Raw genomic sequence first — 26,805 nt, forward strand, 5'->3', positions numbered from 1 at the left:
GGTGAAAAGTTGATGGATCTGACCAAACGGGAGTTTAGGATTTCTGGTCTAAGGATGCTGTTATCCCAAGGGAAAAAATAAGCCAAGGACATGCGGAGATGCTCAGAGGGGAGAGACTCCAGTGCTAGAGAGACGCCCAAAGCCATCTGCGAATGCCATTTCACTAGGTACGTTAGCAAAACGTAAGAATTTAGGAACGTTGGCAGTTGGCCTTACTAGCCATATTGGAGCGTCCCCTAGCAGCCTGGAGAGAAAACACCGGACTCAAGTGGCTACCTGAGGTTTCTAGAGACAAAAGACTTCCTGAGCTGTCACCTCCTAGGTCTCTATAAAGTCCCGGGCTCGCACAGCCCATGCGGGACCCTGCGGCGTTCACGCAGAGGTCTCCGGGTGCGCTCCCGGGAGCCTAGAAGTGGCTGCCCCTTCGGGAAGCCACGCCCCCTGTTACGTAGCCCCAGGCTCTGGGGCGGGGCCTGCCTAGGGCTCCCGCCCCGCCCGGTTCTGCGTAGGGACGCCTGGCCCTTTAAGGCTGACCAAGCCCAGCTCCAAGTCTTGGACGCGCGGGGGAGGGGGCACGGTCACGTGGGCCGCAGGCGGTGCGACTCGCTGCTCCGCGCGCTGTGGCCGCCGGCTCCCGGTGCCGCCACCCCTGCCCTCGCCGTGCTGCCACCAGGTACACTGCCGTCAGGTACGCGCTCGCCAGGTACGCCCTCACCGGGCCCTCTCAGCCGCCTGTTCCCGGGACTTCGCGGCCACTCCGGCTCGGCCTTTCTCCTCTTGGTCAGCGCCCGGGCCTGACACGCTTGTGCCCGGCTGCGTGACCACCGCCCCCTGCCATGCGTCTGTGCTCTCAGGCGGTTAGCCCCGCAATCCTAGTGCTCTCTGCAGCCCTCAGCCCAGTCTGGCTCAGAGGCTCCAAGGCTGGAGTGTGTGCGAGGAGTTTGGGCGGAACTCACTTTTCCCCTCTCCCCCAGGTGGCCCTGGACCTGCCAGGCTGGGGCCGCCTCTGAGCGCCCCGCGGGGGCCATGGATGGCGAGACAGCACAGGAACAGGGGGGCCACGTGCCCCTGCCAGGTGCACCCTGCGAACCTGGCTCAGCTGGCAATCCGGCCCTCGGGGGACGGCGGGAGCCCAAGAAGTACGCAGTGAGCGAAGACTACCAGTTGTCCAAGCAGGTGCTGGGCTTGGGTGTGAACGGCAAGGTGCTGGAGTGCTTCCACCGGCGCACCGGGCAGAAGTGTGCCCTGAAGGTCAGTGACCCTCTCACTGCCCCCCGGGTGACCCGGAGGGCCCAACAGCAGAGGCCTGTGGTGCAGGATATACCCGGGGCCCTTAGTAAGCTCATCATGTCCAATCATCCTCATCCTTCCCTGCACGATCAGGCTTCTGATTCTTCTTGCTTTAGAGTTGGGGAAGCTGAGGCTTAGCCTAGCTAAGCTCGGGGTGTTCCAGGGAGCCAAGGGTGGAGTTTGTATGGGGAGAAACTGCCATACCCGGAAGCAGAGAAGGAGTGGCTCTTGACTGGGGTTCTGGCTGGGCCTATGTGTTCCCGCCCAAGGGGGGGGGGGCCCTCCTTCCATGAAAAGTTCTGACTGAAACAGGTTTGTGTTTTCCTCTGTCTGAGACTAAGTCACCGCCAAAGCTTGGGGTTGGGGCTCCTTTCTCCTGTGACCCCTGCCTGCTTGGGCTGGAGTGGTGGGAACCTCCCAGGACCGGCTGGTGGGCAAGGCTGGTGCCCATCTCACTGTGGGCAGGAGGCTGCTGATGGGCTCCAGCTGAGTCACCCACTCCCTGTTGAAAGGGGCGAGCCCTGCTCCAGGCCTGGCCCACTCGGCTTCCTGGGCAGAGGGCGGGCCAGCCATGTCACACCACAGGCTCCTTGGGGGCCTGGCTAAGACCTCGCTGGTACAGGTGGAATCCAGGGAGTTCTGGGAGGGGCTGATCCAGCTGTGTAGTTCTGGCTTCAATCACTTAGTTCTGGGCCCAGGACTCTGCCCCATACCCAGAATTCCTTGACTCTGGGAACGTCACTCAGTTGCAGCTTGTGCCCGTGGCCACTTGGACAGGTAGAGCATGGCAAGGAGAGCGGCCCCTGAGGGTTAGAACACAGTAAAGGACCTTCCTGTTTTATAGATATTGCAATTATGAGCCCGAGCTCAGAGTTCTGCAGAGGCGGCTCTAATCTCTGGCTTGTATTTGCCATCTCTATGACCTTGGACTGGGTCCTGGACTCTTGAAACCAGATTTCTGCCTCAGTTAAGGGGATAGGCAGGCACCGATGTGAGTCTGGAATGAGATGACGTGCGTAGATTAATTGCTATGGAGCTCGATGCAGGCGTGGAGAGGCCACAGGACTTTTTTAGGGGACAGGGTCTGCAAGTGTCTGAGCAGGTAGCTGGGCTCATCTCCTGGTGTCTTTCCCAGGGGCACTAGGGCTCACAGAGGGGTCGTCTCCTCCCTAGGGTGGTCTTGGAGGGGATCATGAGGATGGGTGTGGCGGAGGCTCAGGGCTGGGCTGGTGAGGCCAGGTCTCGGGCACAACTTCTTTACCTACTAATCCAGCAGTGGAGTGGGCTTAGGGGCCTTTGGAGCGCCCCAGGCAGGGGATCCTTTGAGTTGTTCAGGGAAAAGATGGCTCTTCTGAGGCACGATGAGGCTCGGGGGCGGGGGCCGAGCCTTTCCACCCTCTCCGTCAGCACCGTCTTAGCCCTCTGACCCGCGCTAGTGTCAGGGGCAGTCTGCAAGCCGCTGGAGAAACTCTTAATACCGAGGCATTGGCCCTGTGAGCCCGGGCTGAACTCTGACCAGCCCCTGTGCTGCTCCGGGTACCACGAGCCAGGCAGGCGTGGAGTGGGCGGCTGCAGTTCACGGGCCCAGGCAGCACCAGCTTTGAGTGGGCTGGACCTGGGCCCTTCCTCGTAGGCGCTATGTCTGACAAGTGACCGGGTTGGGGGTGGGGGTGCTTCTGAGTGCAACAACTCCAAAGTACCTCTCCTCAAATGTAAGGGCCTCAGTGCTTTCTCTGACCTGGACTGCGGGGCAGGCCCAGAACAGATTCTCCTACTGTACCCCTTCAGTCTTTATGAGAGCAGCTAGAGCTCTTGGCTTGGGACCTTCAGGACCTGGTCCTAAGTTGGCCCTCAAGGGGAACATGGATTGAATTTGGTTCCCACATTCCTGCTCTTGCCCCTGCAGTGGCCAACCCTGGAAGTCCCCACCCAGCTAGACACATCCTTACACCTTTCTCTGGCACATTGTACCATGAGTAGTGTCTCTAGCCTTGAAAAAGGAGGTAGCGTTTTTCTACTTCCAGCCTCTACCCCTTGCCCAGGAGGGCCAGGACCTGGGGACCTCAGCACATGGAGCTCAGCCATGGCTCTCAGCCTCTTTCCGCCCCTCCCCAGCCCTTCTCCCAGCTTCCCAGGTCAGCTTCGGTGGAGGCCTGGGCTCCGTGTCTTTCCGCCTCCACAGACCTTCATCCCAGTTCCCTAGACTGGCCTGTCCTCATCTCATACCCTGGACTTGTTCAGACTCCCTCTGCCCTTCTTGGTGGTGCCCTGGCCTCTCTCCAGGCCCATCCTCTTGGCCTTGTTGTGCAAGATGGCAGGTCTCGCTTAGCATGAAGCCCGGAATGCAGTAGGCATTCGCAGAACAGGAAGAGCTGTGGTCGTTGTCCCTGTAGTTGTTGCTGTTGTCTGGGGGCCCTGGAGGAGCAGGTTCCTCCTTCCCGGGTAGCTGGGCCTCTTCCCCTCAGCCTGTGGCCCCAGCTCAGGCCACCTCAGCCGTGCCCACAGTCAGCGGCTCCCTCCCGAGGCTGGCTTCCGCAGCCAGTGCGGTCACTGCTCGCTGCTGTGCCTGTGGCAGGAACTGGAGGACTGCTTGCCGAGTATGGGCATCGGGGACTGTCCCCTACCGACCCCTTGTGCCCCCTCCCAGGTCTAACTGGTTATTTGGCTTCGTGCCTATCTGGGTACAGCCCTGTAGACCTCCCCCACCGCCCCATCAGTCACCCTACCACATTTGAGGCCCAGGCCCTCAGTCCTAATCTCATATATGAAAATTGGGACCTGGGGTTAGTGGTCAGGAAGTGTCGTGGCTTGTCTGTGATGGGGGCTGAGAGCAGAGGCCGGAATCTCCTCCCCTCCTGACTTCCTGTCCGGCTCCCGCGTGGTTCTCAGCCTCCTCCTGGCAGGCAGAAGTGACCAGGGCACTTAGCTAAATAAAAGCAATAAAAGGTCTCGAGGGGACAGAGAGGTTCAGGCGCGGGAGGATGGGGACATAGAGTCTACTTTTTTGCCCCCGCTCTCTGGGCTCTGGGGGCTGGGGGGCCCTCCCTTTTGACTGGAGCTTGGTGGAGGCTCTTGGGGTTCCCAGTGCCCTTCTCCGTCTGTCCTCGTCAAAGAGAGTGGAGTGGTGGAGTGCGGGACCCACGTGCCCAGGAGGAGCCTGCGTTGCCCCATGGGCGGGGCCGGCCGGCCTGCCGGAGCTGGTGCTGCGGAGCTGGATTTGAGGCTGGGTGGGGCGGCCACAGGCCAGGCGCTTTCTCATTAGGCAGCTGCCACCCCCTCCTCTACCATCTCCAGACCGGTCGGATCAGCCTCTGCAGGGCCATTTGTTACTGAGTCAACATGTCAGGAAGCGTGTGGAGGGGCTGGCGGCCCCGTACACCAGAGTCCCAGGCAGTGTTTTCACTGTTCCTGCCTGACCTGCTGCCCAGGCTGCCCCTCTCCTGGAAGGAGAGACTCTTCTGTGCTGGCGGAGCTTCTAGAACATGGAAGGATGGGCAATTTGTTTTCTAAAATAGGAGCTAGGGAGGGCATCAAACCCTAAGAAATGCAAATAGTGGAATTCCCCCGCAGAGGCGGAGGGTGTTGAGATGCTTCGCGCCCTGCCCAGCTGGCCTTACCGCTTTAGAGGCTGCTCTCCCAGCTTACTGTCACGGCCCCCGCTGCTGGGATTTCCATGATCTTTCCCCATCCCATCCAGGAGCTGATACCCGGGTGCTCGAGGTCTCTAGGCTTTAGGTCTTGATGTTGTGGATTCTAATATTCCCATAAAGGACTAACAGTTTTCCAGAGCATCTTGTCTGGCAAGCCACGTTCCCCACGCATGATACGCATTCTCTCATCTACCTCCCGTCATTCCCATTTTGTGGACGAAGACACTGGTGTGCAGAGAGGTGAATGACTTGGCCAGGGTGCACAGCCGGTGAGCGGCAGGGCTAGGGTTCGAGCCTGGGCAGTTTCATGCTAGAGGCTTAGCAGCTAAGTCACCTCGTCGTGCCTCATGCAAGTCTTTGGGGACATCAGAGAGGGTCTCTGAGACTTGGCGCTTGGGAGGATGCTGGCATCGTCCTTCATGGCTGCCAACATCTCCCTCCTATCCAGGACTCTGTAGGCCCATGAATGGTCACGTGGTGTCCCCACAAGGTAGAAGCACAAGGACTACGACGGCTGTGGGGCCAACTTAGAAAGATCGTGTGGTTCATCCCAAGCCCTGTGAGCCCAGAGTGCCCCAGGCAGAGAGTCAGATTGTGTCAGGGCTGGGCCAGCGGGGGGAGGCTCCTGACAGAGCTCGCTGGCTTTAAATTCAGGTCTCTGGTCTAGGAAGGATGTGGATGGCAGAGGAGGCCACAGGATGTGTGCGACGGCATGCCTGGTGTGGATAGCCCCGCGCCCGCGGCGGAGTACCACTTCCCCGGCGTCAGTCCTGTGACCTGGCAGATGCGGCCGATCTCAGCGGGGCTGGTGTCCAGACCCTGACAAACCCTGGGGGAGCCGTGGGGGACAGAGGGCTCTGTGGAAGAAGAGGCGTTTGTGTAGGGTGAGGACAAACAGTCAGCAGTGACTCTCCCTCTCGAGACATTTGCCCACAACTCTGATTCATACCTCGCCTTACTGGAGGCCCCTGTCTTTGGTGCCCTCCCTGCTGCTCCCAGAGCTTCCCTTCACAGCATCAGCAGGGCCCTTGTGGAGCACTGATGCCCAGGGCTCTGGGTCCTGGGCCGTCCTTCAGGTCAGGCCATGCGGGAAAGGCCCGGCCTCCAGGACAGCAAAGGTCCGTAATGTCTGCCCAGGTTTGCACTTGGGGAAGCTGTCTTCCTACCTGGGTCCCTCATCTTACTGGCGACTGGCTGCTGTGTATTCAAAGGTGATGGCCATCAGGCAAGACTCCGAAGTGAGGGGCGTCCCCAGCACACCTGTGCCATAGCGGGGCACCAAGCCATTCCTACATGGGTGGGTCTGCTGCTCTCAGGGCAGTATGGGTGCAGCTCCCATGGGTTCCTGTGTTTTCCCAAGAGAACTTTGGCTCTGCTGCCCCCGCCCCCATCTGTTTGAAATCTTGTGTGGCCCATGGGGGAGGCTGGCTGGGGTTGAGAAGGGAGCTGGGCTCTGGGCTTGAAATCTTTCCTGCATCTTTCTCCCTGAGTGACCTTGGACCAAAGGCAGTTTTGGAATCTTCTGCAAAATCATCGTCTCTGTGGTGCCCTTGAACCCTGGCTTTGAACACGCGGGAAGCAGGATTCAGTCTTGGTGGCCGTAACTGTCCCGGCGTTCCTGCCGTGAGACAGCACAGGCCAGCAGATCCTCTCAGAGAGCAGAGCTGTCATTTGGGGTGGCCTGGGTGAATTTTGGTGCCATGTTATTGGGCTTTATGAGGACCCGTTTGTGCCCACCCTGCACCTGGGGCGGGCAGCCCCTTGCAGGGTGGGAAAGAATGGCGTGAAAGGAACTCTGGGTCCCGGGCTCCTCCCCACCCTCCCGCCCTTTTGGAACTAAGTGGATCAGGGCCTGTCTAATTGTGATTGAAATCCTGCCGTGTGGGAGCCCTGGGGGCTTTGCTTAGCGCAGGGGTGCGAGGCGGCTGTCTGGGGGCACGGGAGCCTCCGGAGGCCCTTTCGGCACTGGGCAGGCCCGAGGCGCTGAGCGGACAGGTGCGGCGTCTTGCGGGTTTGGTACTGTTTCCTTTTTCCCTCGGGCTTTGTCCCTGCTGCTTTCTCATTGTGGTGCTTTCTACCGTTACGTCTTCTCCGCCTCCTTGTCCCTCTCATTTCTTCTTTCTCAGCTCTGTTTCTCCTGCCGTCCCTCGATCCCTCCGCTCTCGGGCCTTGCCACCCTCTGTCTCATGGTGTCCGGCTTGGCTGGGCCTCTTCTCCGCAGTCCTCAGGCTGAGGGCGGGCAGAGGACAGACGGAGGCTGGTCAGGTGCTGGAGATTCATCCTAGTCACCCAGGGTGGGGGCGGGTGGGTAGGACAGGAAGGAGGAGCTCCCGGCTGTGCCCATGCCACTCACAGTGTCCCCTCCTGCTGCTGGCTTCCACCAGGTGCTGGTGACCTTGGCAGCCGGAGCTGTGGAGTCAGGAGCATTTGGGCCAAGTTTGTAATCCAAGCGTCCCCCGTGGGGTGCGGGAAGTCAGCTTGGGCTGCGGCCTCTGCCGCCGGGTCCCCTTTTATGGCTCAGTGGTTTAAAACTCTTGCTTGGGGCAGTGGTGTGAGAGCAGAAGCCTACGAGTCCCAAGAATTCCCTGGCCGCAGGTAGGGAGTGCGTCTTTACGCTAGGAAGGCCTGAGAGAGCGGGGATGAGTCATGGCAGGAGTGTCCCTCAGTGCTCCAGGCCACCACCCTGGTCTCCCAGAGTGCGAGACCTTCCTCCCACCCCGCCTCCCCTTCCTCATGGCTGTGGCTCCATGGACGATCAGAGACCAGGAAAGTTTCCCGGGAGCTGACTGGGTGTCGGAGCCTGGGAGCCTTCTAGATCAACTGGAGCAGGAGAGAGAGGGGCCGGAGACCAAGGGAGGCTGGAAGCCACTGCCCCTGCCTCCCCCGGGAGGAACCTGAGTAGGGCAGTGGCTGCCAGTGTTTGCCCCAGCCTGTGTGGGGAGCTGCAGGGCCGTGGAGGAAGCCAAGGGAGAGCGCGGGTCTGGGGGTAGAGTCAGAAGTTTCTCAGGGTCTCTGCGCCGTGCCTCTGGGGGTTCGGTCCATCCTCCCAGCACCCCACTTCTTATGCCTTTGTTGTTTTTGTGACATCTCCTCCAGAGGAGAGAGACCAGCTGTCATTCTCCTGACGGATAGAGGGCGTGGGGTCCGCTCTTTCCAGAGCTAGCCAGAGGCGTGGACTGCTGGGTGCCTGAGCAGGGGTCACCTAGGCCTGGCCTCACTGGCCCCGGTTGGCCCCTTCTTAGGGAAGGTGGCCACTGCTCTCCAACACTGCCAGACACCTGGCCAGTTGGGGATACAGATTCTTAGACGCAGGTGAGGTCTGTTCATTAAGCGGGACCATCGAAGGGACATTATTTCTGAAATTAGAATAAAACACTTGTGTCGGCTAAAATTTTCCAGTCTTATGATGAAAATGTCCTATTTTTATACTGTTATAGAAGAAATAGAACCACGGTAATGTTTCACTGATTGTGTAGCTGTTTCGACAGGAAAACCCTTTCTTCCTCTAAGAAGTCGAAGAAGGGCGGTCGAACCCGGACCCTCCGAGTAGGCACCCAGGGGGCTCACAGGTGCCAGCGTGGCCTTTCCGTCCCTCTGGGAAGGCAATGGGCAGAATGCGGGGATCCGCTGCCTGCGCGGGGCGGATGGAGTTCTGATCCTGACCTTACGCAGCACGTGTCCTGCAGGAGACGGGGGGCACCATAGCTTCCTGGGCCTCTTTCTCCATCCGTAAGGCAGATGCCAATAGTCCCAGAGCTGCCCGCCCCTCTCCCCCAGTGCTGTCTGTGAGGACGGTGCACGCCCATTTCACAGATGGGGGGCGGGGCTCAGGGAGGGTAAGGGACCAGCCCAGGGTCACCACACACTTTGCATAATGAGACATTGGTCAAGAGGATGCACGGAGGAGTTGAGGGGTGTAGAAGTGACTGCCACTTGGCAAAGTGGGGATGCGCCCCTTCTCTGGCCTGCCAAAGCTGGCAGCTGGGTTAGTTCCCTGGCTTGGGACCCCAGCTCTCAGCCCTGCTTCCCACCCGCCAGGGCCCCTCCCCTGAGATCAGCCTGCTACCCTCTCCCCACCCTGGGGGTCTGCCTCTTCTCCATGAGCCTTTCACAGCGAAACAGGATCCATAGACTCCTGGTGCTCGATCCGCTGCTGCAAACCCGGCCCAAGCCTGCCCCTCTCAGCATCTGAGACCATTTCCTTCGACCTGCTGGATTAGAGGGGGCGGGGGGGGGGTGTCTGCCTCCCCTGGGTTCCAGAGGCTGCACGTGAGGTTCCCCAAGTTCAGGAAGGTGAAGAGCCTGAGGCCGCCTCAAGGAAGACCCAAGGGAATCCTGAAACCTCGAAGCCCATTTGTACTCGGTGTGCACTTGGCACTGTGCTGATCTGAGCTCTCTCTGCATTCTCATTCCATCCTCTAGTCACCGGGGAAGATGGGAATTGTCACGGTCCCCGTCTATTGTCAGGGTCCCCGTCTTCCAGATTGGGCTGGTAGGTGCACAGACAAGTGGAGGATGGAACTGGCTTTTGCATCTGGAATCCATGTCTGTCTGACAAGGAGCCCTGGGGCACTAGGACCCCGGGGCCCGCCCCAGGTAGCACCATGTCTCCCCCCTCTCTCTCTTCCTACCTGGGAGCCCCGCTCGGCTCCCTCTTTCTGGAGCATTCTTCCCCTCCTCCACCTCCTTAATTCCTCCCCGGACCTGGCACTTCTGCCTTTGTTTCCGGGTTGTCTGTGGCTGGTGGGCAGCAGATAAACCGAAACCTCCATCACTTACTGAATGGAAGGAGTCTTGTGTTCCTGAGACTTGACAACTTCACAACGTATGTTGGCTCCCTTGTGGGCATCGCTTCCGGGCAGGGCAGAGCTTCCGGAGAAGAAGGGGCTTGGAGCCTCGGCCACTCCCTCCCCTCCCAGGCCTCTGGAGGGAGGTGGTCAGGGAGGATCCCGTCCTGTCAGACTGGCTGCCTCTACCCCGCTGCAGTCGGGGGCCCAGGCCTTGGCCCGGGAGGGGGGCGGCTGTCTGAGGCTCCTCCCCGTTCCTGGCCTCCTTTCCCCATAGTGCCTGCTGTGCCAAGTCAGGCTCCGGATGGGAGGGAGAAGGGATGAGAAGGAGCCAGGATCAGTTTCCTAGGCTCTCCATGCTCTTCAAGGACCCCAAATGGCAGTGACTCATCCAGATTCTGAAGTCCCTGAGCACAGAGCACCTGTGGTAGCAGGTGCCCCAGCCTTGGGCCCGGCCCCCGGGAAGGGTTCGCAGGGAAGGGACCTGTAAAATGCGCAGGCCGCCCGGGCCTGAGGGCTGAGTCCTGGCTCCCGGAGGCCTGCCAGACTCCCGTGGCCTGCGTGGGCTGTGCGGCCGAGAGGAGCCAAAACCTCCCCTGTGCCTCTGTCTCCTCGGATGAAAACGTTGGCTGGTGATGTGGGTGTTGACGGGCAGGAGCTGCTGACCGCAACGTGCCTGGTCCACGGCAGGGGCTGGGGACATCTGCCGCTCCGTGTCACCACCAGTGGCAGAGGCTGGTCTCGCCCCAGGGCTGTGGGGCCAGGCTCCGGGCCCTGCAGCCGTCTGCGTGATCCCCACAGTCTGGAAGCCACCAGGTCCTGGTTCAAGTCTTGACGCCCACTACTCAGCTGTGTGACTTCGGGCAAGTCACTTAACCTCTCAGAGGCCCGGCCGGCTTTCCCGCAGGCAAAAGGCAATGCCGGTTCTTCTCAGGGCATCGTGAGTGCTGAATGAGGTCATGTGACCAAGTGCCGTGGCCAGCACAGCAGTGGCCGAGCACCAGCGAGAGCCAGTCACACTGACCTGGAGTGTGAGCGCCCGGCTGGGGCCTGGGTACTTGGCTGTGAGCCGACCGCCCTGGAGCTCAGCCTCTGAGGGGGAGAGGTAAATGGACAGGCGAGACGGAGGACGGGACGTGGTCAGAACTTAACGAGGCGAGGTCTGCTCTGGCGTGAGGCCAGCTGATCCATAGCTGCAAAATTGGTTCCATTAGCTCCTGTAATGAGCTGGGAAGGCTGGTAAGATGAGTGTGGGAGAGAATAATGGCACACGTCGGAGGCTCTAATTTGAAACTGTGGCTAAAAAGTTAGATTTGACACTCCCGGCAGGCAGCTGTCTGAAGGCGCGAGTCCCCTTGCGGGGCGGGGAGTGAAGGCAGCATGTGCGTGTGGGGGACCCTGGCTTTATAAGGACAATCCTGCGAGGCCTTTAGGAGGAGGTTCCTGCTGCGGAACCTTGACCTTGAGATCAGTCTATACTGTCCCAGGCTCTGAGTGGGCAGAACAACCAGCAAGGGTCACACTGGCTGGCTCGGGGTCAGGGTGAAGCGTGCTGTTTGCCCTCACGGGGACTAACAGCAAAAGGCTCTCACGCCAGGGGTGTCTCATAAGATGAGAGCTGTGTCCCCATGGGAGAATAACCCCAAGTAACCACAGGACTCGGAGCCAAAAGGGTCCTTAGATATGGCTGAGTCAAAAACACTCGTCAAGCAGGGGGTGTAGCAGGTTCAAAGTGCTTTTTCTTATCCTTAACTTCCCTCTCTGGAGAACAGAGGTTCCCTGCAATTAAAAAAAAAAAAAAAGAAAAAAAAGAGGTGAGCACCTATATTTTCCTATGACGTTCTGTTCAGTTCTGATGGCCGAGTGTTTGGTGTTGAGCATGTGCACTGCAGAATCTGCCCGTGACTGAGGCTGGGAGGAGACCCCCCCCCCCGCCACGGTGACAGAGAAAGGGTCGGGGGACGTACCAGTCCTTCCTGCCTCTCTTCTCTCCATGTCCGGGCCCAGAACAAAGCTGGGATTCCAAGGAAGCGAGGGGCCTGGGGACGTTACCTCAGCACCCCTGGTGCGCACGCCAGGCTGCCGTGCCCTGTGCCCGCCCGTCCTCACGGGGGTCCGTCCACGTTAGGTCATTTCACGTTTCTGCATCTTTTTGCAAAGTTATTGCTGAAGGCGTTGCCAGAATGTTACACTTTCCCCTCATGTAAGGTCTGACGTGAAACCTCTTTAAGAATTTGGTCTTGGAAAAAGTTGCTTGTCTTGGTGGGATGATAAAAGCCACAGAGCCTGCCCGGTTTCCTTCTTCGCCAAGACACCCGGGAAGCTCAGAATTAAAGTGTGTGCTTGATTACAGTTGTGAATGTACGTGGGTTTCTGGTACATTTTACCTTCCTCTTTGTGCTAAAGAGGATCAGGCGTTTCTGGTTTTATTTGGCTGTTTTCGTCCTGTAGAAAGATAAATGCCCGAAATCCTGTTGTTACTGAGCGGGGAGGTGGGGATAATGGGACCTGTAGTGGCTCGCAGGGCAGTGAGAGGAACCGGATCCCTGGCTTCCAGCAGGTCCATCCCCTTTGCTGTGGGGATGATGTCTCTCGGGCTGTGGGTTGTCCTAAAACCCAGAACTCACATTTCTTAATTTGCCTGTGCCTCACCGATGGGAAAGATTGCGAGTCAGCTGACTCCCCCCGGATGGAATGGGTGTCCCGGCAGAGGCCACAGAGCCGTGTGGCCCAGGCCGCGGGTTAAGTACTGGGAGCATGGAGGTTGGGGTGGGTGAGGGCAGCCGCGTGTCCAGGCTGGTGGCCTTGGGGCCTCCTGTGTTGAGAAAGATGGAGCTCCTGTGCACACGTGCCTGGGAAGAGCCCAGCCCGGGGGGAGCTGGACGTGGACACTGGATTCGTGGCAGGCGCGTGGGCCTGGGCAGTGGTCCTTCCCGGCCCGGGAGGCGGCGGAAGAAGCCTGTTGGGGGCTGGACCCAAGGCCGTGTCTTCACGGAGTCACCGCAGACGCCCCAGCTTTGTTCGATGCTCCGGGAAGGCGGACGGAGTGCTCTTTCTTGGGCACCTCTCTGTTCCCAGTTCTCGGCTAGGTTCTTCAGAGAACTAGAAAATATTGGATGAATGAATGGACAGATGGATGAGTCCCACTCCGTAGGACTTCAAAGTCGGCATCGCAGAGGCTGGAGACCTGCGCATACGCTCACATGCTTCCCCCGGGTTCCCTACACCCGTGCACACACCTCTGTGCATGCATGTGCCATGTTCCCACCCGCTGTGCACACACCCATGCACCTCTGCACACGCTTGTTTCAGAACAGGTTTCCCGAGTCTTGCGAGCTGAGGTTTTGGCCAGAGCCTCTCCAGCTGGGGGCCACCCCCCCTACTCCCCCTCAGGGAGGGGCTGTGGCCTGGCCTCCCCCAGCTGGGTGGCCCCAGGGCAGTGACTTCATCCTCCTGGGCCTCCCTTTCCTCAATCTGTGAATCGGAGCTGAGGTCCCCACCCACCCTGCTCACTTTGCAGGGCGGCCTGAGCGTTCCCGTGAGAGACGGGGGAGGAAAGTGTTCTATAAACTGCACGTTGCTTCCCGGCTGGCCGGTGGCTGCTGCGGTTTCCGCTCCTGGGCTGAAGCACTGCGCCTCCTGCTGTAACCACCCGGGCCCCGGTGGGAAGGGGCACGGTGGCGGGAGCGAGGGGGCCCCGCCAGATCTGAGGCGCCCATTCTGCCGGGTGATGCTGGGGGGCGTGGGCCCCTCTGCCCTCAATCTTTGCTGGCGTCCACTGTCTGGGAGGGTTGGCGGGGGTCTCTGCCATCCAGCTGCGGGCTCTGGGGGCAGGGAAGGGAATTCGGCAAAGGAGAGGGAGGGGTGAAGGGAGGTGGAAACCACCGGATCACAGCCTGAGGCCAGAGCAGTGTCCTTTGTTCAGGGAGACGTCATCTCACGTCAGTGGGACCCATACCTCAGTGCAGCCAGAGCCCCCTCCCTTAGGAGAGCTGGGGTTCCTTCTCGTGTGTGGGCTTCCTGCTGGCTGCGAGCCGGAGCTGTGGAGTGGCCCAGGAGCCATCACGGACTCTCCAGCTTTGGGGGACCCCTGGAGAAGCCCGGGGGACATAGGACGGGAGGCCACCCCATCTTCTTTTCTTCCAAGCTGCGACTGGGGAGCAAGACATTAGGTGCCCCCCGCTGGGTTCGGACACTTGGACATGGGGTCCACGGAGACCCAGGGGCTGCTCCATGGCGGCGGGGATGTGGGATTGGGGCTACCGTAGGCCCTTTGCAAGGAGCCCCTGGCGGAGGGCCCCCTTTGTGTCCCCTTCCCCCCCATCTAGCCCAAGCCTTGCAGCTTAGCATTGGGGAAACAGAGGCCCAGAGAAGGAAAGGCCCGGCCCGGGGCGACACTGAGGATCTGGCGTTTCCTAGCCCTGTGCTGTCGCCTTGCCTGGGAAGGTGGGGCTCTTGCTTAGGGACGCCTGCCGTGAAGGATGGTGTGGACTCATGTACCGGCGTGAATGAAGCCAGCTTGTAGCAATGGCCTCGTGGGCCGGAGCATCAGGGTGGGCTCCTTAGAAGAGGAAGCAAAAATCTAGTTCGACAGAGAGGGTGGGGGAGGTGCAGCGGGGAGCGAGTTCGGCCGGCTCGTCGGTCTCATTTGTCACGCTTTCCCGGGTCCTCCACAACTTAATCAAACTCTGTTCTCGTGATGGGTGGTGACGGCTTCCTCCTCTCACCGCTAATTTATAGACTTGGTCGTTAGGTCTACCAATATTATGTGAGCTCGTGTTCTGTGCCAGCCCTGTGCCCCAGTCCTGGGACCCGGAGGTGACCAGGCAGACCGGCCCCACCCTCGGGGGCCCGCAGCCTGCAGAGGGAGGCAGCGTGGTGCTGGCCTGGCTGGACAGACGGCCGCGTGATCTGCGGCCAATTAGTTGCCTTCTCTGTGCTTCAGTTTCTCAGCTACGGAATGGTGATAACGAAGTCCCTTCTCCTCATATTTATAAAGTGCTCCGAACAGAGCCAGGCACGTTGAAAGTGCAGTGTGTGTGTGTGTGTGTGTGTGTGTGTGTGTGTGAGAGAGAGAGAGAGAGAGAGAGAGAGAGAGAGAGAGTGAGAGGGAGAGAGAGGGAGAGAGAGTTATCAAAAGGAACGAGCTGATTGTAGGTATGAGCAAGTGCCCAGGAGGGAAGTGGAGCGGACGGCGGAGGGCGCTTTCCAGAGGGCTGGGAATGTTTTGTCTTGTGTGTGTGTGTTGGGGGGTGGGTGTGCGGTTTCCAGGGGTGCGTGCAATTGTCAAAACTCATAGAACTGGACTCTCGAGATCTGTGCGTTTCACTGTATGTAAAGCGTACAAAGCACACATACACAGAAAGGAGAGGAAAGGGCGAGGAGAGAATGAGGGACCCTCGATGTCCTCTTTAGACAGGGTCCTCGGGGAGAGTTTCTGAGAGGAGACGACCCTGGGGGTAGAGAGAAGGCTCTGGCCGTGGGGAAGAAAGGTGAGGAAACAGAGGCTCTAAGAGATCTGGGGCCACACTCGAGGTCAGCCCTAGAGATCCAGAGTGACAGCCCAGGAGATTTCTTGGTGGCTGGGCATGGGTGGGGCCAGAGCTCTGGCTCCTGCAGAGAGGCCCATGGGGCATTGATTGTGTTTTTGGGGGGCAGCCCTCTCCCCTTCCTGTGCCCGCTCTCAGGGCCTTGGCTCTCAGAGAAGGACTGTTTTAGTCCGTGTGGGAAATGAGTTCCTAAATATGGACTGAGTGGAGGGCGGCATTGAGAAGCTCCGGCTCAGCGCAGCTCCTCCCGCTTCTCCTCAGGGGAGGACAGGGTGCAGGCCCCGCCGGGAGGCTCTCTGGCCCTCTCCCTCTCCCTCCCACACCTCCCGTCTCTGTCGTTCAGGAGCCCAGTGTACTAGGCCCCAGCCAGGGACCCCCGGCTTAACCTGACCAAGCTGCTTCCGGCCTGGTGCGAGGTACAGGGGCAAAAACAATTGGGGAAGACTCTGCAGGACTTTCCATCTGAACTGAGCCCAGAAGGTTCCTCAGGAGGAGGGAGTTGGCCCGATGGAGAAGGAGATGGGGCAAGAGTGTCTGTGGCATCGGCACGAACTTGAGAGAACGAGGCCTGTTTGGGACCAGCAAGTCCATCATCATGGCCGGAACAGTGTTTGGGGGCCAGGGGTAGCAGGGATGAGGTGGGGGGGGAAGCGAGCCCTGGCTGCCAGGGGAGGTGGTGGCGTTTGTCTAGAGGACAAAGGAGGGGGTTAAGGTGAGGGAAGGGGAGTAAGGGAAGGGCCAGAGAGCGAGAGGTGGGGCTGAGGACAACGGCGAGGGTGTCCCAGCTGTGGGTTTGCGGTTTTCTGAAGAAGAGGGCACTTTGGCGTGGCGGGGGAGATGCCCGGAGCAGGACGGAGCGAAGCGGGGGTCCAGGAGCCAGTCCGGGGCCTCGACAGGACAGTCAGGTCCGGCTGGGGACAAGGAGAAGTGTAGGAGGCCAAGCAGAAACGGGGGGCGGAGAGGACAGAGCAGAGAGAGACAGAGCCTGGTCCTGTGCCTAAACACTGGGGTACCCCTTGCTAGAGCCACCTCAGGAGAAAGCAAGGACAAGCTGATGTGGCGAGTAGGGTAACTGAGCCTCTGCCCCCAGCACCCGGCACTCTGAGCACGGAACTGAGGGGTGCTGTGGGGGGCCAAAGGCAGCAGGAGCGAGGGGTCTACGGTTTCCAGGCTGGGGGTGTCTGCCCACGGCAGCCTCTGCGCATACTCCCATCCTGCACTGATAATGGAGCAGGGACCCCAGAGCTGGTGGGGGGCCTGCCCAGCTCCGCACTCCCAGGCTCGCGGCAGAGAACCCGCTGCCTTCCTCCCTGCCTCAGTTTGCCTTTGCCTAGAGGGCTCGGGCCCAGAGCCTGGCCCACACAGTCTCCTGGCGGAGGGGGAAGCCAAGGCCACGGGCAGCCCAGGGTCCTGTTCATGCTGAGCAAGATGGGGCTGATCTGTCTTGGGTTCCCACCCTGGTCCTCAGTCCTGCTCAGCTGGAAAACAAGTATGGCTGGGCCTCTGCTGAGTGGCCCTGCCAGGGGACAGCTTGTGCTCCCCATTCTGGGCCACCACCCCCTGCGTGCCGACTTCTCCCCTATACCTCCTCTGAACAGGACCCCCAGGGCCTTGCTCATTCCCGGTGACTGGCCTTAGGCCGGCAGCCACAGCCCAGGGCCGAGCTAACCCGAGCAAGGGTCCTGGTGTTGCCCGCCTGCTGCCCGTCTTGCCGTGATGCTTCGCGTGGGGATGGCTCTGTTATTACTGCGTTTTATAGAGTCGTGGGCTGTGGCTTGGAGCTGTGAATGTTTGCCTGAGGTCACACTGAGTCTTTGGAGGAGCTCAGCCCCAAACCCAGACCTCTCCTCACCAGGCCGCTACCTCTCTCAACTAGGGCCCGCCCTGCCTCAGACTCTATTTCTGGATCCACAACCCTCGTGCCATTCCATTGTAAAAATGAGGCCCAGGGAGCGTGGGTCCCCCGGCCTGGAGTCCCACAGCTGATGTGTGATTGGACTACAAAACCCGCCCAATTTCCACCTCACTTGCTGCCCCAAGAAGGGAGGCAGGGGCTTCTCTGGCCTCTGAGCCCCTCCCAGCTGTCAGCCACCTCCCAGGGCCTTCCGAGCTTCCAGGCAGGCTGTTTGAGGCTGACCTTTGATCAAGTCCCAAGGCTTACTGGACCGCAAATCAGGGAAACCTGGATTCGAATCCCCATTCTGCCCTTTGCGATGCGCGCGACCTCGGCAGGTCACAGGTCTCTCTGAGTTTACGTGTCTTTCTCTGCAAAGTGAGGGCAGTGGCACTATCTGGGTGGCTGCCGTGAGCCTGACACTTTCTATGACGACCGGCCCCCAGCTCCTGTATGACAGCCCCAAGGCCCGGCAGGAGGTGGACCACCACTGGCAGGCCTCGGGCGGCCCCCACATCGTGCGCATCCTGGACGTGTACGAGAACATGCACCACGGCAGGCGCTGTCTCCTCATCATCATGGAATGGTAGGCCTGCCACCCGCCTCGGCCCCCAGGCCCCGCCGTCTTCCAGCGGCCCTGTGTGTCCTTCAGATAGCGGCTCCGGGAGGCACCCCCGCCCCTGAGGCGTAGTGGAGGGCGCAGCAGCGGCCACGTGGCCACGCTCACGGGCTGGGAGAAAACCGCAGGAGGTCTAAGACGGCCTTCTGGGGTGCAACCCCCCCCCCCCCCCCGTCACAGAGGGGGGTCTGGAAGAGCAGTCAGAGAAGGCCACTGAGCCTGAACGTGGGTGGGGGGGGGGTTTGGGGACGGGCAGGACACACAACACAGTCCCTTCAGCTTTCTCCTTCCTACCGGGGTTTGGGCTCCCATGCTCCCACCAGAGGCTGGGTGACCAGGGCCAGACCCAGGAGCCCGCTGCCTCTGCCGCCCAGGGCTGCTCCCACCAACTCCGTGGCCCGGCCCCCGCCTCCTGCAGGCCCTGGGCCCGTGTCTGGGCCTCCAGTTCTTCCCCATCTGCCTTTTGGGTCTCCCTTCACCCTACAGGTTAGCAGCTCTTGAGTCAGATTTGGGGTTCAGACCCTGGCTCAGCCACCCAGCAGCTGTGTGACCCGGGGCAGCTGTTAGCTTCTCTGCATCTCTGCAACTCCCATGTAGCGTGTGGCGGAAGATCTCAGCGTAGCGGGGCTGCCGAGGTCTCAGCTGGGTCTGGGCAGTGCCACCGGAAATGCAAGGGCTCCCTGGGGAGAATCTGGGTCCACCACCCCCCTTAGTTCTGAAAGTTCAGTTCACCCCGCCCAAGCCGACAACCCACCACCCTCTAAGCTGTCAAGGCGTGGGAGGCGGACAGTGCCTGTTCCCCAGGGGAAGGGTCGCAGGGCCTGGGGCCGGTAATTCGGGGAAGGGCAGCTGACACCCGGTTCTCCCCCTCCCTGCTTACAGTCGCCTTCTCTTGCAGCATGGAAGGCGGCGAGTTGTTCAGCCGGATTCAGGAGCGTGGCGACCAGGCTTTCACCGAGAGAGGTACGTGTGTGTGCGCACCTGGACCGGTGCGGGGGCCGCGCTGAGGTGGGCCACGGAGCTGCTCTGTGACGCTGGGCGAGGCCCAGCTCCTCTCGGGGCCTCCCTCTCCCCAGCTGAACTAGAGAGGGTGAGACGGAGTGTCCCTACCCCAAGGCGCCCTGTGAGTCTGTAGCGCCTTGTTGCATATGGGCTCTCCGTGGCTCTGGGATGGGGGCCGCAAAGCTGACCTGAGGAGGGGTAGCCCAGGCCTAAGGAGAGAGGTTCGGGTAGTCTGGGGCACCCCCAGAGGAAATTAGGGTGACTGGGGGTGTGTGGAATGGGGGTCCTGCTTGGCAGGAGTGCTGTCGCCAACTGTGCTGTCCAAGGGGATAATGGAGTGGCGGCTCCCAGGCCGCCTGACCTCTGACTGGCATCACTCATCCCGATTCTGTGTGTGCAGAAGCTGCCGAGATCATGCGCGACATTGGCATGGCCATCCAGTTCCTGCATAGCCAGAATATCGCCCACCGAGACGTCAAGGTGAGGCTCGAGGACCCAGGTTGGGGGACTAGGGGAGGGGGTGCCATCCGCAACCCGCAGTGGCTCCCAGTGCCTGCTAGACGGAGGTCAGATTCCTTCAAGGCCCCCGCTCCGGCCCAGACTGGTCTCAGCGTCTTCTCCCCTGGTTCCAGCATCCTCATTCCGCTCTAGCCAGATGGTTTCTTCGAGTCTTCTAAACTATGTAACCCCAGGAGCTGTAGCCTCAAGCCAGTAGGCCCCGGCAAGCATCTCATGTAACCCTCACCTAACCCCGTGAGCTAAATGCCATTGCCCATGTGACAGATGAGAAGACTGAGGCTCACAGAGAGAGTAAGTGCTCTGTCCAAGGCCACGCAGTTGCCGCAGTGGGATTCACTCATTCTCGTGCTTATTCAGCGAGGATTTTTGTGAGCACGTAATGTGCTGAGCCTTACAGGGGCTGCCCGACACTGTTGGGCTTCTGCGAAGTGACAACCATGGTTTTGATAGGTTAGACCCGCTAACTCCAGCCTTTGAAGGGAAAGAAGCCATTCGCTGGGAGGTAAGGAGGAAGGAGCCGCGGTTGGCCCAGTTGCTGGGCCTGCCGGCCCTTGCCGTGGATGGGCTTCGGAGATGTGCTGGACGCTCAGCTCCCCCAATTTCCTCTCCAGTGAGGGATGGGTCTTAGAGGTCCTCAGGGTGAGCCAGATGACATGCAAACTGAGGCCGCCCCACACACGCATGCATGCGCACACACGCCCACGCACACACGTGCCGGCCACCATCAGAGCGGAATCTGTAAGTCCTGGCCCCTCTGCCCAGGCCAAGAGTGTTAGCCGCCCAGGCCTGTTTCCTCCCGCCACTGCGCCAAGGTGACGTGTGGGCCCAGCTGCTGCGTCAGGGCCTTCCTCTGCTGCGCTCTGCCAGCCTTTACAGTTATGCTTGGATTCTGGATGCACCTGCAGCCTTGACAGACACCTTCTGAACCCTCGCTTCCTTTTTTCCCAAGGCGGGGATAGGCTTCTGGAGAGGAGGTCCCCTCATACAGACGAAACTGCTTCCCTGTTTTTATCCCAATCCAAGCTTAAATCATCTCAACAGAACCTGAAAAATAGCTTTCATTGGCTCCAAACTGGAACTTTGTCCAACACCCCGTCCTTCTACCCCTGATCTGGTTGGGGGTCCCTCTTGTTCTTCTCCATGGGCCTAGGTCCTACCTATTTATTAGAAACCAGCTTCACAGCCATCTCCTCCATGCAGACCTTCCTACTGTCCGCATCCCTCGGGCACTCTGCTCTGGAACTGGGAGGAACTGTTTCTGTAGCTGCTGGGGCCCGAGAAGCGGGCCCTCCTCCCCGAGCAGCCTCAGCGGGGCTGCCCTGCCGGCTCGTTCAGGGCTGGGTGCAGGGCTGGGGGCTTGGCCGCACTGGCAGCCTGCCCTCCCCTGGAGCCCTCATTCTAGCATTTCGTGGCAGCGTCCCCAACCCAGGCTCAGAAGTTCCTGCCCCTGGGCTCTCTGCAGCACTTGGTTATTCACAGCCTTGGCTGAACACCTGCCTCTGTTTCCCCTCTGTGAAGGGAGGTGTCACCTCCCAGCCACCTCAGTCTTTGCCATATTTGGCTCATGTTGTTGGTGGCCAGGTCCTTTCGGCAAGATGTGCCTGGCTCTTCCCGCATCGATCGGGGCGAGAGAGGGAGGCGTGTGGCTGGATATCACCTTGGGACTCAGCCCTCACCTGGTTCCTAACTCCAGACCAATGTTTACTCTTCCTGGCCCAGCCTGAAAACCTGCTCTACACGTCCAAGGGGAAAGACTCAGTGCTCAAGCTCACGGACTTTGGCTTTGCCAAGGAGACCACCCAGAATGCCCTGCAGACACCCTGCTACACTCCCTATTATGTGGGTGAGTCCTCGGGATGTGACGTGTACCTCTCTACCCTCACTGGACCCCGCGGCGGTGTGGGTCGGCTGGTGGGTTGCGGAAGTCAAAGCGTTGACGCCCAGCAAGGAGGAGGGTGGGATTCTAGCCATGTGGAGGTGGTGATGTGGGGGGCCAGAGGCTGCAAAAATATTCTTCCAAACTTCAGCGTTTGCTTTTGAAAATAGAATCCAGGAAAATTCTGGCTATGGCCTATGAGCTGAATGACGTCACAGCAGCTCTAAATATATATGTGATAAAAGGCTGCCATCAGCCCTGGACGGGACCCAACCGTGGTTGTTTTTCTCCGGTTCTTATCTTCCTGGGACTCATATTCAGGAAGTGGGCGGGCAGGCCTTTCCTTCGACATGAGAGGGACACAGAGCACCAGCTACCTGCCTGCCTTGTGGGAGAGGGTCCCTTAGGCCAGGGCATGGGTGAGACCCGGGGGTGGGCACACACTCGTTTCCTGGAAAAGGTTCTCACTCCGCTGTGGGTAGGCAGACCCCAGATCTAGAAAAGTCCTGGCCGAAAGTGCCCCTTACCTGGGAGTGGGGTGATGGCTCTGCTCCCGGGAGAGGCCAGAAAATACAGTCCGTCACACCGCGATGGCTGCGCGTAGTGCCGGATGGGCACTAGACTAATTGGGGCGATCGCTTCGTAAATTATATGAGTGCCTGACCATTGTGCTCTACACTTGAAACTAATACAAGATTAAAAATAAAAAAGAGCTGCTTAAGGGGTAGGAAGCCCCCTGAAACACATGAAATGCTTCTCTGTTTATCGGGATGTATTAGCAGCATTTTAACTTAGGAATCTTCTAGCCTGCCCATCTTATTGCCCAGAGGGGAAGACCAGGGCCTCATGGGATGGTAGCCATGCTGACTGTGGAGCCCAGGGCCCTGCCCCTGGTCCCTCCTTGCCCTTGACCGAGCCCGTGCATTCAGAAAGGCAGGGGTCACAGGGTAGCTGGTGGGCTGGGGCCCTTTCCCCTAAGGCAGGACCCTGGCAAGTTCCAGACAAGCCTTCTCCCCTTCTCCTCCCTCCCCGAGGCTGAGACTGGCCCCCAGTTGCCAGGAGGCTATCATTCCATACCAGCTTAAAAGCGGGTTTATTTTTTTCTGGGAGCTGTTTTTCCTCCCCTAACTTCACACATATGCTGCCTCCCAGAAGGTGCCAGACACCAGTCTGCTCTGCCCTGCCCCCCAGCCCAGGCACCTGCTCCCCACCATTGCCGAGGCTTCGGGCCCCCACCTGGGCTCCAGGACTCTTAGAACTGAGAACCTTCCTGTGCCCTCTGCCCTGGTAGCTCCTGAAGTCCTAGGTCCAGAGAAGTATGACAAGTCGTGTGACATGTGGTCCCTGGGTGTCATCATGTACATCCTGTGAGTACCGCCACCTCACCTCCTGCGCCGCCACCCGGCTTGTACCTTCAGTACCCCGTCTGCCCCCCGCACCCCCATGCACTTGGCGAGCCCTTGAGAATGACCGCGCAGCCCATGCTTCCCTTGTTGTCATGGGCCGCCCTTCCCTCAGGCTGTGTGCAGGCCTCCCCATGCCAGGGGCAGAGGCTGCCCCTGGGACGAGCCTAGCAGGCCAGAGGGCTGCTACTGCTGCCATGGCGCCTGGCCGCCTGTCTCCCCGGTCAGGGACTCGGGGAGGAGCGAGGGTCCGCTCTGGCGCTGCCCCCACGCCTGAGCCGAGAGACCTCCGCCCTCCCCCAGCCTGTGCGGCTTCCCGCCCTTCTACTCCAACACGGGCCAGGCCATCTCCCCGGGGATGAAGAGGAGGATCCGCCTGGGCCAGTACGGCTTCCCCAACCCTGAGTGGTCCGAGGTCTCGGAGGATGGTGAGTGACCTCGGCGCTGGACCCCGTCATTCTAGGAGACACCACTTTGGTGTCACACCGACCTGTGTTCAAGTCCCAGCTCCCCACATCCCAGCTGTGTGACCCTAGGCAAGTCACCTAACTTTTTCGAACCTCAGTTTCTGTATATGCCAAATGGGCTCAAAATCTGCCTCCTCGAAACTTTCTCCAGCTCCCGTCCCTCCCTCATTCATATTGTCCCTTTGGGGAACACCAAACAAGCCCGCTCTATATCAGTTATCTATTGCTGTTTAACAAAGGACCCCAAACACCCAGAGGCTCATAACAAGAAACGGGAGCTCACTGTTTCTGTGGGCTAGGAATCTGGGGCACACGCAGAGCCTGCGGTCTCCGGGGAGCGGAGGGGGAACTGGCTCTGGGGAGCTCTGCAGCGTCACCCCGCCCCTCATCCCTAGCCAAGCAGCTGATCCGCCTCCTGCTGAAGACGGACCCCACGGAGCGGCTGACCATCGCGCAGTTCATGAACCACCCCTGGATCAACGTGAGTGCCTCCGCGCCCCGCGGCCGGCGGCCGGCGAGCAGGGCTGCCAGGCGGGACGGCGGCGGCTCCCGAGGCCCCAGCGTGGGCCGCAGATGTGTGGTAGTGCCCTCCCTACAGTCTGACTTTGCCGCCGTGCCAGTCAGGCTCCCCAGCTCCCGGGGCCTCGGTTTCCCTGTCTGAGATCGGAAGGAAGCGGGTGGGGCGCGGAGCCAGTTCTGTCCCAGGTTCTAATCCGTGGACTCGGGGCTCCTTCCAGCAATCCATGGTGGTGCCACAGACCCCACTCCACACGGCCCGTGTGCTGCAGGAGGACAAAGACCACTGGGACGAAGTCAAGGTGGGTGGACTTGGCCTCAGTTTCCCTGCAGGCTCCCAGGTTTTGGAAAAGGGGCTCCAGGGTGGCGTCCCTACTCAGAGCCTGCGTCTTCGGCCCGTGCCCTGTGCCTGGAGCAGAGGGTGTCAGTGACGGCACCGGCGGTCCAGCTGTGGCAAACAGAGCAGTGGGCTGCACCCCCCTTCATGGGGTGCCCCTGGCTCCCTCCGCAAAGGGAGGCTTAGGGTCAGGGGCTCAGTGAAGGGGCTTTGGCTCAAGCTTTGGCCATAATCCGTCTTATGACCTACAGCATTTGGGAGGGCGCTCAGCCTGGTTTTAGCCTCAGCAGAGGCCATGTTCGAGCACATGGGGCCGCAGCTCAGAGCCCCAGAACACACATGGCACCGTCTTCAGGCCTTAGTGCCTGGGTGCCTGGTAGGATGACATTCCCTGCAGGACTCGTGGTGCTGCGTAGGTGACAGTGGTCCAGGTCCCTGTCCTGCTTACCCTGCTGTGGTCCCAGGGAGTCATTAAGGCACTTTCTGCTCCCCAGCAGATTGGCACGGGGTCCACCCCAAAGGACCGTGGGGAGGGTCGTCTGAGGCAGGCAGACAGGCACAGTGCTGGGAACACGGAAGGTACTCGGGCAGCAAAAGTTGTCGTTGCCATCGCCGACACTATTAAGGGGCTGCCCGGGCAGATGGGTGATGGCTCTTGGGGTCAGTGCATCTGGACGTCTGTCCGCAGGAGGAGATGACCAGTGCCCTGGCAACCATGCGGGTGGACTACGACCAGGTGAAGATCAAGGACCTGAAGACCTCCAACAACCGGCTCCTCAACAAGCGGAGGAAGAAGCAGGCAGGCGGCTCCTCGGCCTCCCAGGGCTGCAGCAACCAGTAGCTGGTGGGGCCTCAGAGAAGCCGGGCCCTTCAGCCCGGGCACGGACCGAAGTGGACCGACGCCCTGACCCAGTGCCAGTTTTTTAACCAAGGGACTATCCCGTTGTGTTTTAATTTGTCACTTGGAATTTCAGGATGGAGGACCGTGACCTCAAACCTCCTTCAGAGCCTGAGTTCAGGCTCAGGCCTTAGGGAGGGGCCAGGGCCTCGGGCTAGGGGGCCACCTGCTGCAGCTGCAGGGCCTTCGCCTAGAGTGGCCTGGGAGCCGTGGCTGTGTCTGCCCTTGGCCATGGCATTAGACTTCTGGGCCGCCGGAGTTGTGGCTGGGCTTCCCTCCTTCCATGGAGACCCTCCCCACAGGGTAGGCAGATGGGCCTGGCCTTGGGAAAGTCATCCAGCCACTGGTCACCATGGTGACCAGGGACAGAGCTGCTGTCTGTGAATGCTGATTGAGCAAGCTCGGGAGAAGGGGAAGTGGAGGGTCCACCTCCGCCTTCTTGGGGAGCCTGGTCTTTCTCCCACTGCTGCCCCTCTCAGCCCTCTTTGGTCTCCTTGAGGCCACAGGGTCAGTCTGCCTGCCTCACCGGGTGGTCTAGCCTTGTCTTGCTGCAACCCCATCCCACAGGGCGGTGGCGGTGCTCTCTCTCCACAGTCCCTGGCCCCAGCCCTCCCAAAGCGTGGCCTCTTATCTAGCTGAGGGTGGAGGGATTTTTAACCCTTTTCTACTTTGGAAAATGTCGCTATGACAGAAGCAAGTACAGTTCCCCTGCCCCCACCTGCCCATAGAAGCCTGGGCAGGAAAGCCTCTCTCCGTAATGGTTTGTCCTCCGCCCTGTCCTGGTTGATGGCAGGAGCCGTCTCTTGGGGTGCTTTTGTGAGAGTTATGGCAGGAGGCAGGGCCCAGAGGCTCCTTGTTAATCAGGGGTCTCATTTTATACTCTGGGTTTAACCCGAGGCGGTGGAGGGCAGCTGAGTGTCTCTCAGAAGGTCTCGTCCTGGCTTTAGCCTGAGTCAGAGCAGAGAGCATCCCTTCCCTGCCAGTCCAGGCTTACCCAGCCCCACATTGCCCACGGTAGCCCGGGGGTGCCGAGTGCCTGGTATGGGCCCGACAAGTGCCTGACAGCTAGCGTGTTTCCTGGCTCCTGACCCTTTTACTGGCTGGGAAACCCTAGACCACGTCACACAGGGCAACACTGCTGGGTTTTACATTCAGATATTAATAAACACCGTTTTGGCATTTCCCCCTGGTTCCTGGGTTTCTCTTTGTCTGTGAGTGGACCGAAGTGGCCCAAGGGCAGCTACTCACACCAACTCGTGGTTTCACCTGGCTGGAGTGGGAGCCTCCGGTCTGGCGAACATGCCAGGCTGACTCCTCGCCAGGCATGGAAAGGTCAGAGGAGCTGAGGGATGGCAGCTGCCTCATGCCCCCAGCTCTGTGCCACCCCGGCGCGCTGTGTGTGTGACACCCACCCCCGGCCCCGCGTGTGCCAGCGTCTGCCCACAGTGGCCACCTCCAGCTGCGTGCCAGCCTGCTGAAGGGCGGGCAGAGTGCCTGCTGCAGCGCTGAGCTATTTTCAGAAGCTGCCAGATTTCATTTGGCAGCAAGAATGTCGGGGAGGGGAGGGGGCGGGACGCTGGAGACTGTCTTTTGACTACTCCAGCAACAGAGCACCCTCAGCCCTCCGGGGCCCTCGTGGGCAGCCCCGAGGGGGGCCCCGGCTGTGGCACATTCTTCCAGCTCCTGTCTTGAAACCTCCCAGATTTCCGAGAGCTCATCCAGCTCCCTCAGCAGCACCCCGCCACCTCCCTTCCCATCGGGGCGTGGGGGAGGTGTGGAGATGCTAGAAGGCAGGGACAGGCTGCTTCCCAGCCTGGCATCCCCAGCGTTTCTGCCTCAGTTTCCCACAGGTATAGTGGGGGCGACAGTGTGGACCCTGGGAGTCATCCGGGGGCTCCGGCTGATGATGCGTGTGAAGTCCGAGGCGGGTGCCTGGTGCATGGCTCGTGTCCAGCGCCCTTTTGCTATCCATTAGCCATCGAGAGGGAGAGAAGTGCC

General features: G+C 60.2%; 1 protein-coding gene across 4 annotated transcripts; it reads left to right on the top strand.

Annotated features, from left to right (window-relative positions):
* The first annotated feature begins 571 nt into the window (after nt 1-571).
* Nucleotides 572-25,990, top strand: MAPKAPK3 (MAPK activated protein kinase 3). Of its 4 annotated transcripts, none has more exons than XM_036219374.1 (11): nt 572-688; nt 975-1,251; nt 17,617-17,756; nt 18,688-18,752; nt 19,192-19,271; nt 21,030-21,153; nt 22,478-22,553; nt 22,893-23,017; nt 23,452-23,537; nt 23,794-23,874; nt 24,598-25,990. In XM_036219374.1, the coding sequence occupies exons 2-11, from the start codon at nt 1,027-1,029 to the stop codon at nt 24,748-24,750; spliced, it is 1,155 nt and encodes a 384-aa protein (XP_036075267.1). In that variant the 5' UTR covers nt 572-688; nt 975-1,026; the 3' UTR covers nt 24,751-25,990. The 4 variants fall into 4 exon arrangements, with proteins under 4 accessions (XP_036075267.1, XP_036075268.1, XP_036075271.1 ...); XM_036219375.1 differs by having other exon boundaries at nt 582-703; XM_036219378.1 differs by lacking the exon at nt 572-688 and having other exon boundaries at nt 1,116-1,251; nt 17,550-17,756.
* Nucleotides 25,991-26,805: the final 815 nt, after the last annotated feature.

The sequence above is a fragment of the Rousettus aegyptiacus genome, unplaced genomic scaffold (genome assembly GCF_014176215.1).
Source record: "Rousettus aegyptiacus isolate mRouAeg1 unplaced genomic scaffold, mRouAeg1.p scaffold_m13_p_4, whole genome shotgun sequence".
NCBI classification, from domain to species: Eukaryota; Metazoa; Chordata; class Mammalia; order Chiroptera; family Pteropodidae; genus Rousettus; species Rousettus aegyptiacus.

Coding starts and splice junctions, on each gene's coding strand:
- MAPKAPK3 (XM_036219374.1), top strand. CDS start 1,027: ATGGATGGCGAGACAGCACAGGAACAGGGGGGCCACGTGCCCCTGCCA. Junction 1,252..17,616: donor GGCAGAAGTGTGCCCTGAAG/GTCAGTGACCCT, acceptor ACCGGCCCCCAG/CTCCTGTATGACAGCCCCAA. Junction 23,875..24,597: donor ACCACTGGGACGAAGTCAAG/GTGGGTGGACTT, acceptor GTCTGTCCGCAG/GAGGAGATGACCAGTGCCCT.